The following is a 15122-nucleotide window of genomic DNA, read 5'->3' as shown; positions in this document are numbered from 1 at the left end:
GGTGTCCCCTGGACTTTCGTCAGTGGATTTAGAAATAAAGCTCATCATTTCATGCAGCTGTTCAACAGAAGTGGTGCCCTCCAGCGTATGCAGCACAGCTCAGAGCAGGGCCTGGGGGTAGGTGGCCCCCTTTCTGGCCCAGATCCCCAGGGCTAACAGATCCCCCCCTCCGCCCTGAAAATCCCAGGGAAGGAGGCCCGTTCGGCCACATGTCCCACTCGCTCTTGGCTTATCCGCTAGATCTGAATCCAGGAGCACCTTCAAGGTCAGCCTCAGAGAGATCCAAGGTTTTGGGAGCCAGAGCTCCCTTTGTCAGATAGAGGCAGGGATTTCTAAAGCTGTGCAAGATACAGGCTGTTTCTCAGCACGGAGGCTGCTGCTGCTGCTGCTGCTCCAGTGCAGGGGGGGGGGGGGAAGCAAGTCACGGTGCAGGGAGCAGATTCCTCCTGGCAGGCTGCCTTGGGGCCTTCAGCCCAGCAGTCACTGCTTAAGTAGCCATGGGGTCTAGGGCTGCAGCCCCCAGACCCCAACTGGCCCCCCTGGGCCTGAGGGACTCTCTGTAGGCCTGGGGTGGGCTGCAGGGACAGCCTGGAAAAGGCCCCAAAGGAGGCCATGAAAGCAAGGCTCCCCCCTCCCCCCGCACACTCAGAGGTGTGAGCAGAGCGTTCTGATTTTAGAAAGCTCACCTGCGGGGAATGCGGGTGCGCAAGGGACCGGCACACCTCACGCCCACCCAGCACCCCGCCCACGCCGGCATTGGCCTCCACTTCCACATCACCGACAGAGTTCACTTCTCCAAAAGCAAATCTCTCTTTATTTGTTTTAAAGATAACACCTTTATTATGAGTATCCTTTATTACTGTTGTTGTTAGATAATTTATAATTTTATTTTTAGTATTATTATTTATGCAGAGATGAACAGTTCCCCCCCTCGATCACGAGAGCAAAGAGTGTTGCTGTATTTCTTAAAATGTTAATGGAGTCCTGATTGAAAACAGGCATTTGTTTCTCCCCCCTCCCCCCGCTTTGCTTCGTGTATGGGTCTGTGTGTGTGTGTGTGTGTGCGTGTGTAATTGTACTCTAAAACGTGGCAACAGGCAAGATCTCCTCATCCTACACAAAAGAAAGAGTTCAGGCTCCCAGCTGCTACGAGGAGCTCCTGCCTGGCTCAGCTTCTTAATGGCTCCGTGAGGGTGCCCTGGGTGGGCGGGCGGGCGGGCTGGGGAGAAGTCGGGTGCAGGGGCGGGTGGCTCTTCTCTCAGCTATGTGGAGTCCTGGTTGGCGACTTTGCCTCCGTTCATGGTGGGCGTCCCCGAGCTTTTCCTGGAGCGGCCTTGCTTCTCTCCGATTTCATGCAGTGAAGGCTCTCTGTACATGCAGACTGCAAGGAAACAAGGTCAGCGGGCATTAAACCGGAGGACTGCAGGACTGCCGCAGAGATGCAGGGGCCAGAGCCCCCCCCCCCAACCATGCAGAACGAAGAACTTTGCAAAGGAAGGCAGGTGGGCCAGGCCATGTGGGTCTGAAGCAACAGAGCGAAGATGGAGTCCAGGGGCCCCTTGAAGACCGAGCAAGTTTCACTCTGGGCATTTCGTGCATGTGCAGGAAAGCTTCTACCCCCAATTGAGCTGGGCCCCTGGACTCAAACGCTACAGGTCTAAACCACCCCCCGTTTCCTCCCTGGCGTCTCCCGGCTAGCAGGACTCAGGAGGACCCTGGCCTGATGCCTTGGGAAGCCACTGAGCCTCAGAGGACATGGATGAACCTGTGTCACGAGGCAGCTGCGGGGAGCAGCTACGTAGGTCTGCAGCCGAAGAGTAAGATTCGCACCCAGATGCACCTCAGAGACCGACATGATGAGTGGCAGGAGGGTGGGGGGGGCAGAGGAAGTAGGAGCACCCAAGAGCCAAAGGCAAAGTCCTTGTTGTCAGGCCAGACGAAGGAAGCGTTGACTCTCCAAGGCTCCCCCCCCCCTTCAATCTTGTCAGTCTCAGGGGCACCAATGGACTTGATTCCAGCTGTCACTATCCGGGGGGGGGGGGGAGGCTATGGCACACAGTCCCGGCATCTCCACTTAAAAGATCTCAGGGAGGAATATTCTGCTCTGTCAAAGGCCCAGCAGGGAAGCTGCCAGGGAGACCAAAGGCCTGGATCAGGAGAGAGCCGTTTCATGCAAATCTGCAGAAGTCCTTTTCTGGCAAATGCCGCCAATGTTAACTTATTCCTGAATATCCCGTGGGCAGCCACTGGCCCCTGCTCTTCCAGAGACAGCTGACTGACTGAAAGCAGCACAGAATTTGGCAAACGGCTGCGGTGGCCTTAGAATTAATCATCAGGAATTAAGAATCTGATTCATCAGTCTCTTTTTCAAAAATGGACTCCCCAAGGAAGAAAAAGCTTCATGCCTGGATTCCAAAAACACTGAAATTTAATCTGTACTTTCTCTTCAGCTCCCCAGCAAACATAACTCTATACCTGATTCGACGGCTGGAGCACAACCCAAATCTCTTGGAATCCGGTGCCCCCCCCCCCGGTCCAGCAGGGACCCTACCCCCTACCCAACTACCCTTTTCTAGATCAGGACCACACCATCCACCTCCTGGGTGCCAAGAGCTGATATCTGGAACAGAAGAGGTGCCCAAAGGAGATCTGCAGCCCCATCAAGACAACAGATTGATCCAAGAAAAAGCCGAGAGAACTTTTCAGATGGATCTGGGAATTGAGCCAAGGCTCACTGGACAGCAAAAAGCTTTAGGGGTTTTTTGAGGAGAGGCTCCCACAGCTATGCTGCACATTTGGTGCCTCCACCTCACACCTCGCCCCCCCCCCCCCATCATGGAATCGACAGAAAGGGCTATTTTGGTCCTTTAAACTGCCTGATCTCCACATGGCCGAATCGCCCCCAAAACTCAGTTTGGCAATTTGGCTAATGCAGATTCGAGCAATTTAACTACGGGGCAAGTGCGATTCAGATTGGGTTTGTCCTTCAAGTGTCCAAATCACCATTTATTTGAGTACTTTTTGGACTCTCCAAAACGAATGGCTCGTGCGTCCTCTTAACGGCAACACCAAGCTGGCTCTGCTGGTCTCAAAAGTCAATGCCAGAAAGCAGATCTGGGGAAGCCGAAGACCCAACAGATCTTGTTGTCTTCTCTAGGCTGTCCTATTTCTGCAGATATCTTCGAAACAGACTTTGCTCCCTGTGGTTCAGAGGTCACGACTGCTCACCCCCACTAAGAGGAGCAGAAACCCCTTTGCTGATAACCACAAATGGCTGAGGCCCCGCTCAAAGCAAAACAGACCCCATCCCAGTCTGGGGGTTGGATCAGCTCCAAGGATCTGCCAGGCACCAGGAGACCCTCTTTGGCTGTTCTGTTTTGAGGCTAAAACACGCCAAGAAATCAGCAACTTGCCCAGAGGGATAAATCTAGGTGCCCTCTGCCCATGGCCCTGCTGACTGACCAGGGGGCTGTCAGGAAGGCGTGAATTTTGGGGGTGGGGCTCCACACACACATGCCCTCCATGTGCCTGCTGTGATGGCCCCTCTTCCGTCCCCCCTCAGAGCTCCCCTTACCTTCTATGGGCTTGGGTACAAAATGTGAAGATGGTTTGGTCTTTTTCACCCGGTTCCCCTTCATGATCTGCCCTTCTTTATTGAGTCCCAAGAACCAGGCTCTGCCGGATTCCTGCTGCCGGTACAGCGTGGAGGAATATATAACGTAGTAGTTTTCAAAGACAGACTCCTTAAATTTGCACTCTGGTGTGAAGATGTCCTGCAGGGAGGGAGAGGAAGAGAGAACAAAGAGGGGCTAAGGGGGAGTCACTTGCAAGCCAAGAGGCAGCCCGTCTCTTTCCATGACATGAAATCAGGCTGGGCCAGCCTGGAGCCCTTCACGGCCTTCTATGGAACAGCGGCCTGGCCGGGAAATCTTGGGATTTCCCTCTGACTGGGGCTCTTCCCAGGCCAAGTGAGCTTCCAACTCCGTGATCTACCCCGGTCTGGTATAGACTAATTCGAGGCAGGCACATTTCGCTGTACAGGATGGACGTGTCCCCCAAAGGCTCCCCCCCCCGCCACAAATCCGTTTGGAGGGGGCTGCTGTGCTCTGACTTGGCTACACCTCTGGAGGAGAGAGCAGGGACTCCCCGGGCCCCAGTTCTGTGAGCCTGGAAGGTGCTCCAGGATTCTGGCTCCTTCCTGTTGCTCCAGACAGGCTCCCGTCGCCACCCCTCTTGCTCTGTCCCCGAAATGTGGTCTTCTTTTGGCTGTCCCATTTCCTGTGTGCCCAAAGGCCTGCCGGCCGGGCTCCTGTGCCAAAAGGGGGAGCTCCTTGACCTGCCAGTTTGGGGAAGGGGCCCAAACTCCAGCCCCCGTCGTAGTCCCCTGGTGATCCTGAGCCAGAGACCAACATGGCTACCTGTGCTTGCTCTACACTAAGGGAAGGCAAGCCAAGGCTGGGCTGGGCTGGGCTGGGGGGCACCCAAGATCCCCACTCAACCCTGCTGGGATGGCTTTTCCTGCACACTTTCCCCATGCTAAGCAATGGAGGGGAGGGGAGACCGATGGGGAGGAGGGGGACCGGGGCCATTCCCAGTGCCCCTCATGCCCAACTGTCCTTGCTGTCCCCTCTGCCCCATTGGGTGGGGCTGAGTTTGCCACCGGCTGGCTAAGCAAGCCTTCTTCCGTGTTTGTCTTTCTGCGGAGCCTCCCCCCTGCCCCCGCGCCTCCAGGGCGGCCTGCAAGTGCCATAAAAGCCTCCCGGTTGGTCAGTCAGTAAGGAGATTACGAAACAGGATAATGGCCAGGCCAGGAGCAGATTGTGAGACCTGATACCAGTTGACTGGGAGAGAAAATAATGCGGCTCAGCTGGGATCGGAGGACGGAGGCCCACAAACGCATCTGTTAACAGGCAGCAAAGAAATCCGTGCTGGGAAACGCCCCTCCTAAAAAGCAGCCCTCTCCCGAGCAGATCCATGCTTCTGCCCCCCCTGCCCCTTCTGCAAGGATCCGAAAGCACCACCCTGCGGGGGCCTTCCTAGCCGCCGCCGCCCGCTTGCCATTTCACGCTGCAGCAGCCTCCGCAGAGAATGCACGGGGACGGTCAGCTGCCAGTTTCACCTGCTTGCAGGGCAGCGCTCCGCGAGGGCTTTCCTCAGACGAGTGGAGCTGTCGCAGCAGAAGACAGCGGGAGAGCCGGTCCTGCAGCGCTTGGCCCGGGGCCACAAAGGGCTGGGTGGGTGGAGCCCCCTGAAGTGCACCTGGGCCTGGATCAGCAGCGGAAGGGGGGCAGCGAGGGGCTGAGCAGCGGCCAGACTGCAGCGTCCTGTACCTGTCTCTGAGGGCAGCTACCGGCATGGTCCTTTACAGCAGGGGGAGTCAACCTGTGGTCCTCCAGATGGCCATGGACTACAATTCCCAGGAGCCCCTGCCAGCATTCGCTGGCAGGGGCTCCTGGGAATTGTAGTCCATGGCCATCTGGAGGACCACAGGTTGACTCCCCCTGCTTGACAGGAGTCTAGGGCCACGGGTCCATGTGGCCGGGTCCTGCAGAGTCAAGGCAGTGGACCCTCTCCTGGGCCGCGAGGGGCTGGCAGAATGCCTGCATGCAGCTGTGTCGGCTTGTTTCTCCCGCAAGGAGGCCGGAGACCCCGGGGCTCTCACTCTCGTCCGCAAGAATCACCCGGGCCCCATCCGAAGTGGGGAGCCCTGAGCCTCCCCAGACCTCTGCAGGACGTCTTGCAGAGAAATGCGCGGTCTTTCATGGTGAGGGGCTGCAAAAAGCCCGCATTCCTGGTAGGTTTCTCCATCAGCACAAGACTGGCCTCCAGGAGGGAAGCGGCAGTCTCTCCGGCAGCCCCATCCTGCTGAGTTCTCCTGCGGGCGTCCCGAGGGCCTGGATGCCCTCCTCCCAAGTGCTCCCGCAGGGCTTTCAGGGACGGCCTCTCTGTCTGCAGACTCCGCCATGGCCACAGCTGCGGGGATCCTGCCCAAGGAACAGGGACTCTGCCAGGCTGACACCCAGAGGCCAGGGTGGGCACAACGCCTGGCAGGTCTGCAGGGGAAGCTGGAGGCTCAGCGTGAAGCAGACAGGCCCGGCCGGGCCCAGAGAATCGGGGAGTCTCTCAAGCCGCCCTTCCGCGTCCTTATTTCGAGCCCCCTTCCTTCTGAAGCCAGAGCCGCAGGGTGGCTTCCCACACCCTGGCAGTCTTGGCAGCAGGAGGATACTCCGCTCCCCTTCTGGAAACGGTTTCTACCACGCGCCTATTCTTTCCTTACCGACTGCATTGATGCCCCACTTTCCACCCCAGTGGGGTCCCACAGAACAGGATGCAATCAGCAGACCCGTCTCCAGCGTCTGCAAAAGGCGGTCGCTTCCCCAAATGTGTGGCAAGATACAAAGCTTCCCCCCCCCCCCCCGAGTCCTGGGAAACAAGCTGGGCCTGCCTGCCAGACGGTGGCTGGGAAGGGGGCCGGCCTATTCCTGCTGCCTCCCTCTCCAGAGGACTCTGGTGCTTCAACCCCAAGTCTTGCACTGTAAATTTAATTCTTGTATGGTGTACACCAGGGGTAGTCAAACTGCGGCCCTCCAGATGTCCATGGACTACAATTCCCATGAGCCCCTGCCACAGAATGCCCCTGCCAGATTTGACTACCCCACACAGCACAGAATGCCTCGGACAGAAGAGCCAAGGGGAGCAATTTCTCCATGTTGAGGCTTCCCTTGTTGCATGATCCTGCCCTTTAAAGAAGACCTCAACATATATTGGGCCGTTTTCTAGAAATAAAATCAATTTCCCACAGTGACAGTAGATATTTCCCTCCCCTTTTCTGCTGTGGATCAATGCGGCTCTCTTATTTCTTGACCGAAATATTTGCACAGAAAGCCAAGCGGAAAGAAAATATTGAATCAATTAATGGCGTGGTTCTTATTCAAATCGCTCATCGTGGAAGCAGGCATGGATCTGCATATTTCCCAATGGCTTGAGCCCCCGCCAGTTTTTCTCCTGGCACGGACGGGCATCTTCACTGGCACGCCTGCTTCTCGCTGCCTGCCCTGGGTGGTCTCCCTGGGGTCCCGTGCCTCCTTTCGTGCCCACCCTCAGCTAGGCAGGGACAGGGAAGGGCATTACGGATGCGCAGAAGGAGAGACGGTTCCTGGAGGGCGGGATGGAAAACCCCATCTATTTGTTTGTCCTGTGACAGAGTTACGCACAGGAAGCACATAATGATGCAAGGTTGCGGCCAAGTAGGTACAGCAGCGATGCAGACCGACTGGGCAATGCTCCTAAATACTCAGACTGAAGCGCAGACTGAAGCGCTCAACCCACTCCGTCGCAGCTGGGGTGAGTGCAAAGAGCTCTGTCACATCTCCCTGGAAAGCAGGACGTTCACCCACCCGTGAGAGATGGAAAATGGCTGGGCGGGCTGCAGCACAGTCGCATTCTGGGCCTGCTATTTTGCCCCATTTAAGCAACAGCTCAGGTGGACAGGGCACTGGCTAGCAAACCCCACCCATAGAGTGGCTGTCCATGGAAGTTCACCAGGAGCTGCAGGAGACGCCCAGGCATACCTTCAAGACCGGCAAGAGTTTGGGGGCCGTGAGCTTCCGAGAATCAGCGCTCCTTCCATCAGGAAGGGAGACCCTCGCGAGATCACAGCCCAATGATCTAGATGGTCTCGGACTGGAAAGAAATCCAGCCACCCTATAGATTATAATCTGCCTTGCCTCTCTGCAAGAAAGGCAGATGAAAAATATCCTAAATCAGGGATAGTCAACCTGTGGTCCTCCAGATGTCCATGGACTACAATTCCCATGAGCCCCTGCCAGCATTTGCAGATGTCCAGATGTCCATGGACATCTGGAGGACCACAGGTTGACTACCCGTGCCCTGAATGAGGAGTGGCCAAACTGTGGCTCTTGTAGTCCATGGACATCTGGAGAACCAGTTTGGCCACCCCTGCCCTAAATCAATACCCAGAGCTACCTAGCAGGCACAGTGTACAGACTGGCATGTGCACTCAGTGGAACTTGTGAATGGGGCTAGAATAGGCATAATAAGATGCCTCATGAGCAATGCAGACAGACCAGGGACACCAGCAAAGATCATGCAAAAAAAGGTGAGAAACAGCAAACACCTCAGGCCAAGATGTGTTTGTTGGGTGAGGAGCGCAGAATTCGCCATTACAAAGAACAGGATGCAAAGAGAGACCGAGATTGTTTTATCTCCCTTGATGATTTAAAGGCCCCCCTTGGCAATGAAAGTTTACGGTCAGAGACCACTGGGAAAGTGACACTGTTTAAAATTCCTTTTGCCCTGCAGTCCATCAAGTCCCAGCAGCTCCCTCCCTCTCTAAGATAACAAGCTCTTTGGTTTATAGTCCCAGGAGAAATTCAGCTATTGCCTGGGCAGAACATTTGTGCCAGAGTGGCTTCAAAGGCCACGGATCCCAATCGTGGCACAGATATTTGGCTGGCCATCAGATGGGCCAGCTGCTGGGGGGGGGGGGCTGAAGAGAGACATGCCCCCTGGAGGTCCTGCTGCAGGACCAGCGAAGCAACATTTTCGACAGGGTGAAGCGAGCCTATAGCTTCAAGTATTTAAGAGGGTGCCATATGGAGGATGGAGCAGAGTTGTTCTCTCTTGCCCCAGAGGGACAGACCTGAACGAGTGGGATGAAATTAATTCAAAAGAAATTCCATCTAAACATCAAGGAAGAAGTTCCTGACAGTCAGAGCGGTTTCTCAGTGGAACAGGCTTCCTCGGGAGGTGGTGGGTTCTCCTACTTTGGAGATTCTTAGGCAGAGGCTGGAGAGCCATCTTATGGAGAGGCTGATTCTGTGAAGGTTCAAGGGGGTGGCAGGTGACAGTAGATGAGCGATTGGGATGTGAGTGTCCTGCATAGTGCAGGGGGTTGGATTAGATGACCCTGGAGGGCCCTTCCTATTCTATCATTCTAGGATCCCTGGGCAGTGCAGAACCCTGCGGGGGTTCTTGGAATTAGCATTTACTCTGGTGGCTTTTGTGAAGAACAGGGAGGGGCCGGGGCTCAGGAGCAAATCCTCCTGCAGAAGGTCTCCAGGTGAAAGAATCAAGTGGGAGGGGATGGGAAAGGCCTCGGCCTGATACCCTGGAGAGACACTGCCAGCCTGATGCCTGCAAGGCACCAGGACTCAGTTGGTGGAGCCTCTGCTTGGCAAGCAGAAGGTCCCAGGTTCTATCCCCGGCATCTCCAATTCAAAAGGGCCAGGCATTAGGGGAGAGGAAAGACCCGTCTCTGCTCTAGACCCCTGAGGTGTGCTGCCAGTCACAGGAGACAGTCCGCACTTAGGGGGACCAAGTTTTCTTGAGAGAATGAGGTCTTGCAAAGCTGTGGATTAGCTCTGGTCTCTTGGGGTAGTCATTCCCCGGCACAGTCAGCAGTGCTCTTTAGAGAGGGCGGCCAGCTCAAGGGGATGGGGAGGGGCCAGGCGGAGGCAGCAGGGTCCGGGCAGCTGCCTCTGGATTGCAGGCACCAGCTCGAAGGCATCCAAGGGTGTGATGGAAAGGCCTCAAAGCTGCAAAGAGTCTGCCTGCAACCCCAGAGCCAAGGGCGCAGGACAGCTGGAACATGTCCCTGCCGCCAAAGGTCCCCCCCCCCCCGCCTTCTAGGAACACCTTTAAGACCAACAAAGATTTATTCAGGGTGTGAGCTTTCGAGTGCCCTGAATAAATCTTTGTTGGTCTTAAAGGTGCTCCTGGACTCTGATTTTACTTCAGGCCAACAGGGCTACCCATTTGTATCTCCCCCTTCCAGGAAGCCCTTCCAGACCAGAAATGGGCCAGCATTATCAATCAATGCCAAATGCAGTATGCAATCCACCCCCCCCCCCCAATTGCCTCCCGTCCGCTCCCTGACCATTAATTCTGCCGCTTGGGTGAGGAGGAGGGAGCCAGATGGCTGAGGAGGTGAGGGTCATGCTGTTGGCATGGGGAGATGCTGCCCCTACAGCCACAACTCCAAGGCTCAGAAATGGGGCTGGGATATGGGGGGGGGGGGCAGAACTGGGGCTGCTTCAGAAAAGACTCCAGCTGCTGGCATCCATGGGGAGAATTGGGGTCTGGTGGGACTGGGGGGCTAGAGGTCTGAGCTCCACCCCTTTTCCCCACCCTGGATTTGACTGGCTTTGACAGATGATTCCTTTGCATCCTATAATGCTGCTTGGGGACCTGCCTGCAAAAACAACTGATATGAAACTCACGGACAACAGCCCTGTGAGAACCACCTACTGCCCTCGCTTCAGAGAGAAGTTGCACGAGGAGGACGTGGTCTCCAGAGCGTCCGAGGAGACCGAACCCAGGGGGCCCCGGAGGACAACACTAGGCAGGACTTCCACCAGGAGCAGAAGACAAGCGCTCAGCCACAGAGGAGGGGGAGGCGTCCCCGTTTGAGAAGAAGCCCCCCAGGGCTGGAAGGGGAGACCCCGGAACACTGCTCCGCGTGCGAGTAACAGCTGCATGCTTTTGGTGGGAGCTAAAGGCAGGCTGGCAAGAGAGCGAGGCCACGATCCGCCACAAAGCTTCCCTGCTTGAGCCCCGCAGAGATGGATGACAGCTGCGCATGCAGGAGGATTCTGGCCAGACCTTGGGAGGGGGGAGGGCAGGCCAAGGCTCAGGTCTCCCCAAGAAATACTCGCCTCTTCCGGCCGCCGGGGAGGGTGGTCTTCTCAACTGACCCTAACCAAAGCAGGGGGCCCCGGCTGGCTCGGCCCAAAAGTGCATCATCCCGCAATGCTTCCCTATGACACCCTGGATCCTGACCACGGCTGCTTCTCCTCGGCCCAGAGCTGCTCCACAGTCCACCCCCCCCCCTGAGCCATTCCTCTTCCTCCCCAGCCCCCTCCCCCTTCTGTGGAGTTTGCAGATCGCATTTTAGCATTTTAACAGCTGCATCCCCAGCAGGGAAGATGAAAGGAAGCGCCGGGCGCTGGAGAGCTCCAGTTTCCCAAGGAGAGCTTCTCCAATGACGGGCCGGTTTGGAGGGGTCGGGAAGGGAAGCCTGCCTGTCATGCTACACGCAGCATGCGCAAGGCCTGGCCCGGGTCTCTGCCTGGTGGTGGCTCTTTTCTCCCGGCAGTGTGCCGACAGACAGGCTTTTCCCCGAGTTCCAACGGCCTGTCCTGACACACGGTTGCTGTTTCCACCTTCGGATGGGGCCCGAAGCTCTCCTGCCCTCACATTTCGGAGCCCCCTTTCCACCCAGCCAGGGTCTCCCTTCCCTCGGGCATTGGCCAGGCCTTGTCAACGCAGAGCTCTGAGCTTTTCAGAACATGTTCAAAGGTGCGCGCCTTGGCTTGGATCGCCCAGGCTGAGCATTGCTGGGGCCAGCCCCACCCCGAGGATGTGAAAAGCAGAGGCAGCACAGAACCCGCTTTCCAAGGGGCTGCAGGGGCTTTGGCTGGCTTCTGCTGACCCAGGCCTTTGGTTCTTAACCGTGGCTCACCAGGGCCTGAGGCCTGGCTTTTCCCCACACTTCCCACCTGGCCTGTTCAACTGGAGATGCCATTGGGGAGTGAAATCGGGGTCCAGGGTCTCCAGTCAAGGTCTTTCCCTTCCCCTCCCACCTGGCCATTTTCACTGGAAATTGCAGGGATTGAACCTGGGACCTCCTGTGTGCCCAGCAGAGGCTCTGCCACTGAGCCAGGTCTCAGGCCAAGGTCTTTCCCATCCCCTCCTGCCTGGCCCTTTTCACTGGAGATGCCACTGGGGATTGAACCGGGGACCTTCTGCCCGCCAAGCAGAGGCTCTGCCCCTGAGATCACTGACAAGTGAGTCAGGATGCTTAGGGCTAATCCTGCATTGAGCAGGGGGTTGGACTAGATGGCCTGTATGGCCCCTTCCAACTCTATGATTCTATGTTTCTATGAAAGCAGGAAGAGGGGTGAGGACCTGTCAGGCATACAAGAGGGCCAGATGGATTTTGTCTGAGGCTGACTCAGCATTTGTTCTTGCCCTCTTGGGGGTGGGGGCACCTCCTTGCCTCCATGTCCCGGGGGTCATGTTGCCTCTCGTGGCCTCCATGGGTTGCTCTTGGGGTAGGGGGGGCTGGCAGGGGGATAGCCTGATCTCACAGGGGGGAAGGGGGGGAAGGGATTCTGAGTAGCAACCCCCCCCCCCGCCCAGCAAATCCAAGAAGGCACAGGAGGCAGGCAGGCAGGCAGGCAGGCGTCCTGGGCAGCCTCCTGTAGAGCCAATTCCCACTCCCCGCGAGGAGGCCGAGGAATCCCATCTTGGCTGCCTTGTGGGCAGCATCAGCACAAAGTCCTTTTTGTCATCAAACTTGAATGGATTCTTGGCTCCGTTTTTAATCTTTGAGGGAAAGCTGCAGTCATGAATTTGTCCTTAGCTGGGGCGTGGGATGTGTGTGGGCATGCAATGGGGGGTTGTGGGGAAATGGGTTAGAGAAGCCCGGCCCTCCTGCACCAGAGGGGTCACCCTGCAACCCCCCCCCCCACACACACACACGCTTTCCTTGTCTATCTTCACAGCTGCAGCTTGATCAGCCGCGTGGCCAAAGGTCACCCCACCAGCGTTCCCAGGGGCCCGGCTCAAATGAGGTGCGGGCTGGGAGGGCCAGCTCTGGGTGAGGAGGAAAGTCCTGGGGAGTTGAGAGGCAGAGCTGCGGGGGGGGGGGGGGCTCAGACTGGCCTAAGGACATCAATCTCGCTCCCCTCCAAGGCAGTTGCATGCTGGGGGGGGGGGGTTGGGGGAGACGGATCCCCAACCTCTCGAGCTCTTTCCTACTTCCCGGAGCTCCCCAGCCAGAGAGCCCTCGATCCCTGCTTCCTAACCAATGTTTTAACTCCAATTTTAAACTATTTTGTATTTTAACTCCAATACTGTTTCCAATAATGTTTAAAATGATTTCAATGATATTCATCTAGAGGTTTTATTTGATTTCCTGCTTTCTGCAGGGGGTTGAGCTAGATGGCCCTGGAGGTCCCTTTAGGGTTTACCATTTTAGCACTGAGAAACCCCTGAAAAGAAGAGTTGGGTTTTGTAACCTGCTTTTGCACTACCCAAAGGAGTCTCAAAGTGGATTACAATATCCTTCCCTTTTTCTTCCTACAACAGGCATCTGTGAAGTAGTTGGGGCTGAGAGAGCTCTGAGAGAGCTGTGACCTGCCCAAGGTCACCCAGCTGGCTGCATGTAGAAGAGGAGGAGTGGGGAACAGAACCCAGTTCTCCAGATTAGAGTCCAGTACCCTTTAACCACAGCAAGCATAGGGACACACCAGGCAGAGCTGTGGTGCTCCCCTTCACATCAGCTCTACAAGATGCAGCAAGTTACAAATTCTAGCTCTCTTCTAGAATCACAGAGTTGGAAGGGACCTCCAGAGTCATCTAGCCGACCCCCCTGCACAACTCCTTGGCCCAGTGTCACCCAAGAGTCCCTAGCTCACCCAAGCCAAGGGAAAATGCCGGGGGCTTGGCTAATTTAAGGAACAGCCCACGAAACGGTGGCATCAGGAGCTAGAAAAGTGTCTGACTTTCCAAGGTGAAAACCTCCTTGGAGACACCCCACAGCACCACGAAATGAATGCAGAGTAAGATTTCAGCACAGCTGGAGGTTCACATCAGTTCCAGATGTGACTGGAGAGATGGGGGAGGGGATGAATAAACAAGATTAGCTTCAAAAGTCATCTCAATGCCCCCCCCCCCAATGCTGCTTTCCAAATTGCCTCCCTGCAATGGTTGCCTGCTCTGAGCAAGGGGGGGGTGGAGCTTTGAGGAGCAACCATCATAGCGGCCCCCCCTCCGAAGCAACCATTTGCTCTGGAAGAGCGGATCTCTGTAGTTCTGGGATCGGTCGTAATTCTGCAAGATCTCCAGGGCAAATCAACTTCCTCCCCAAGCCTACAACATCTTTCTGTTCACAAAAAAAAAACAGGCCCCATGCAAAGGCCTAGATCCAGAGGCCCCTCCAAGGGCAATGCAAGCTGCACCAAACCCGGGGACGGGTCCTGGCCGCACCCCCTTCAGGCTATTCCCGAGGGACCAGTGCAGGGATGGAGGGCACAGCATGGCCCACTGGGATCAGGGCCTGTCTGGGGATGGGGGGGTGGAGCTTGGGGGTGCAGCAGGGACCTTGGCATGGTGTAAGGCCCACAGCATCCCCTCCCAAAGCAGCTGTTGTGCTCCGGGGGGGGGCTGATCTCTGCCAACTAGAGTTCAGCTGTAATTCCTGGAGGCTGGTGGTCCCAGAAAAGTCCCCAGGAGTGGTGGGAACAGGGTGCAAAGTGAAGCAAAACACAGCCCAGGCCTCTCTCTCCCACAGCCCCAGGGGAGCCAGCTCTGTTTCGCTTGGAAGCACCTCCCTGGCCCTCTCGACTCTCCAGCACTGTCCCAGTTAACAGGACTTCGTTTCATGAGAATTTCACAAGATGAGAGAGCTGCAGATCTGCAGACGGGCCTGCCGTGCTTGACTAGAGACTGCCCAGGGGACTTGGACATGAGGGCTCTGAGCCACTCCTGGATTGCTGTTTCCTGCCGCAGGAACCTGGGCGCACCTGGAGGTGTCTGTTCTGTGGCAAGGGGAAGGGCTGTAGCAGACGGATCAGTGCCAGAGCCGCCGGGCAGGGCTGCCCTGCCCAGGTCACTCGAGGGTCCCTGGCAGGAAGGAGCCTCTGGGAGAGAAGAAGAAGAAGAAGAGTTGGTTCTTATATGCCGCTTTTCCCTACCCGAAGGAGGCTCAAAGCGGCTTCCAGTTGCCTTCCCTTTCCTCTCCCCACAACAGACACCCTGTGAGGTGGGTGAGGCTGAGAGAGCCCTGATATCACTGCCCAGTCAGAACAGTTTTATCAGTGCCGTGGCGAGCCCAAGGTCACCCAGCTGGCTGCATGTGGGGGAGTGCAGAATCGAACCCGGCATGCCAGATTAGAAGTCCACACTCCTAACCACTACACCAAACTGGCACAGGGACCCAGGGGCCAGCCCATTCACTGGGGCGGAAACTTCGGCAGGGCCCAATCGGGACGTGCTTCTGACTGAGAAACCTCAGGAAGCTGCCGCTGCCTTTCTTACCGCTGGACTCTTTCACACATTTCTAATCTAGTTTTGTGGGATCGTTAAGAACTGGACTA

The 15122-nt window shown here is 56.5% G+C and overlaps 1 protein-coding gene across 4 annotated transcripts in view; it reads right to left on the bottom strand.

Annotated features, from left to right (window-relative positions):
* Positions 1 to 791: 791 nt before the first annotated feature.
* FGF12 (fibroblast growth factor 12) overlaps positions 792 to 15122 on the bottom strand; it is a 133281-nt gene continuing 118950 nt past the window's right edge. For all 4 annotated transcript variants that reach the window (XM_077347992.1, XM_077347994.1, XM_077347991.1 and 1 more), the window contains 2 exons: positions 3575 to 3773; positions 792 to 1381 (listed from right to left, as the gene is read on the bottom strand). In XM_077347992.1, the coding sequence (XP_077204107.1) occupies positions 1263 to 1381; positions 3575 to 3773 (318 nt within the window). In that variant the 3' untranslated portion in view covers positions 792 to 1262. The remainder of the gene's footprint in view (positions 1382 to 3574; positions 3774 to 15122) is intronic.

The sequence above is a fragment of the Paroedura picta genome, chromosome 8, assembly GCF_049243985.1.
Source record: "Paroedura picta isolate Pp20150507F chromosome 8, Ppicta_v3.0, whole genome shotgun sequence".
Lineage (NCBI taxonomy): Eukaryota > Metazoa > Chordata > Lepidosauria > Squamata > Gekkonidae > Paroedura > Paroedura picta.
This window is presented reverse-complemented; position numbering and strand designations above follow the sequence as displayed.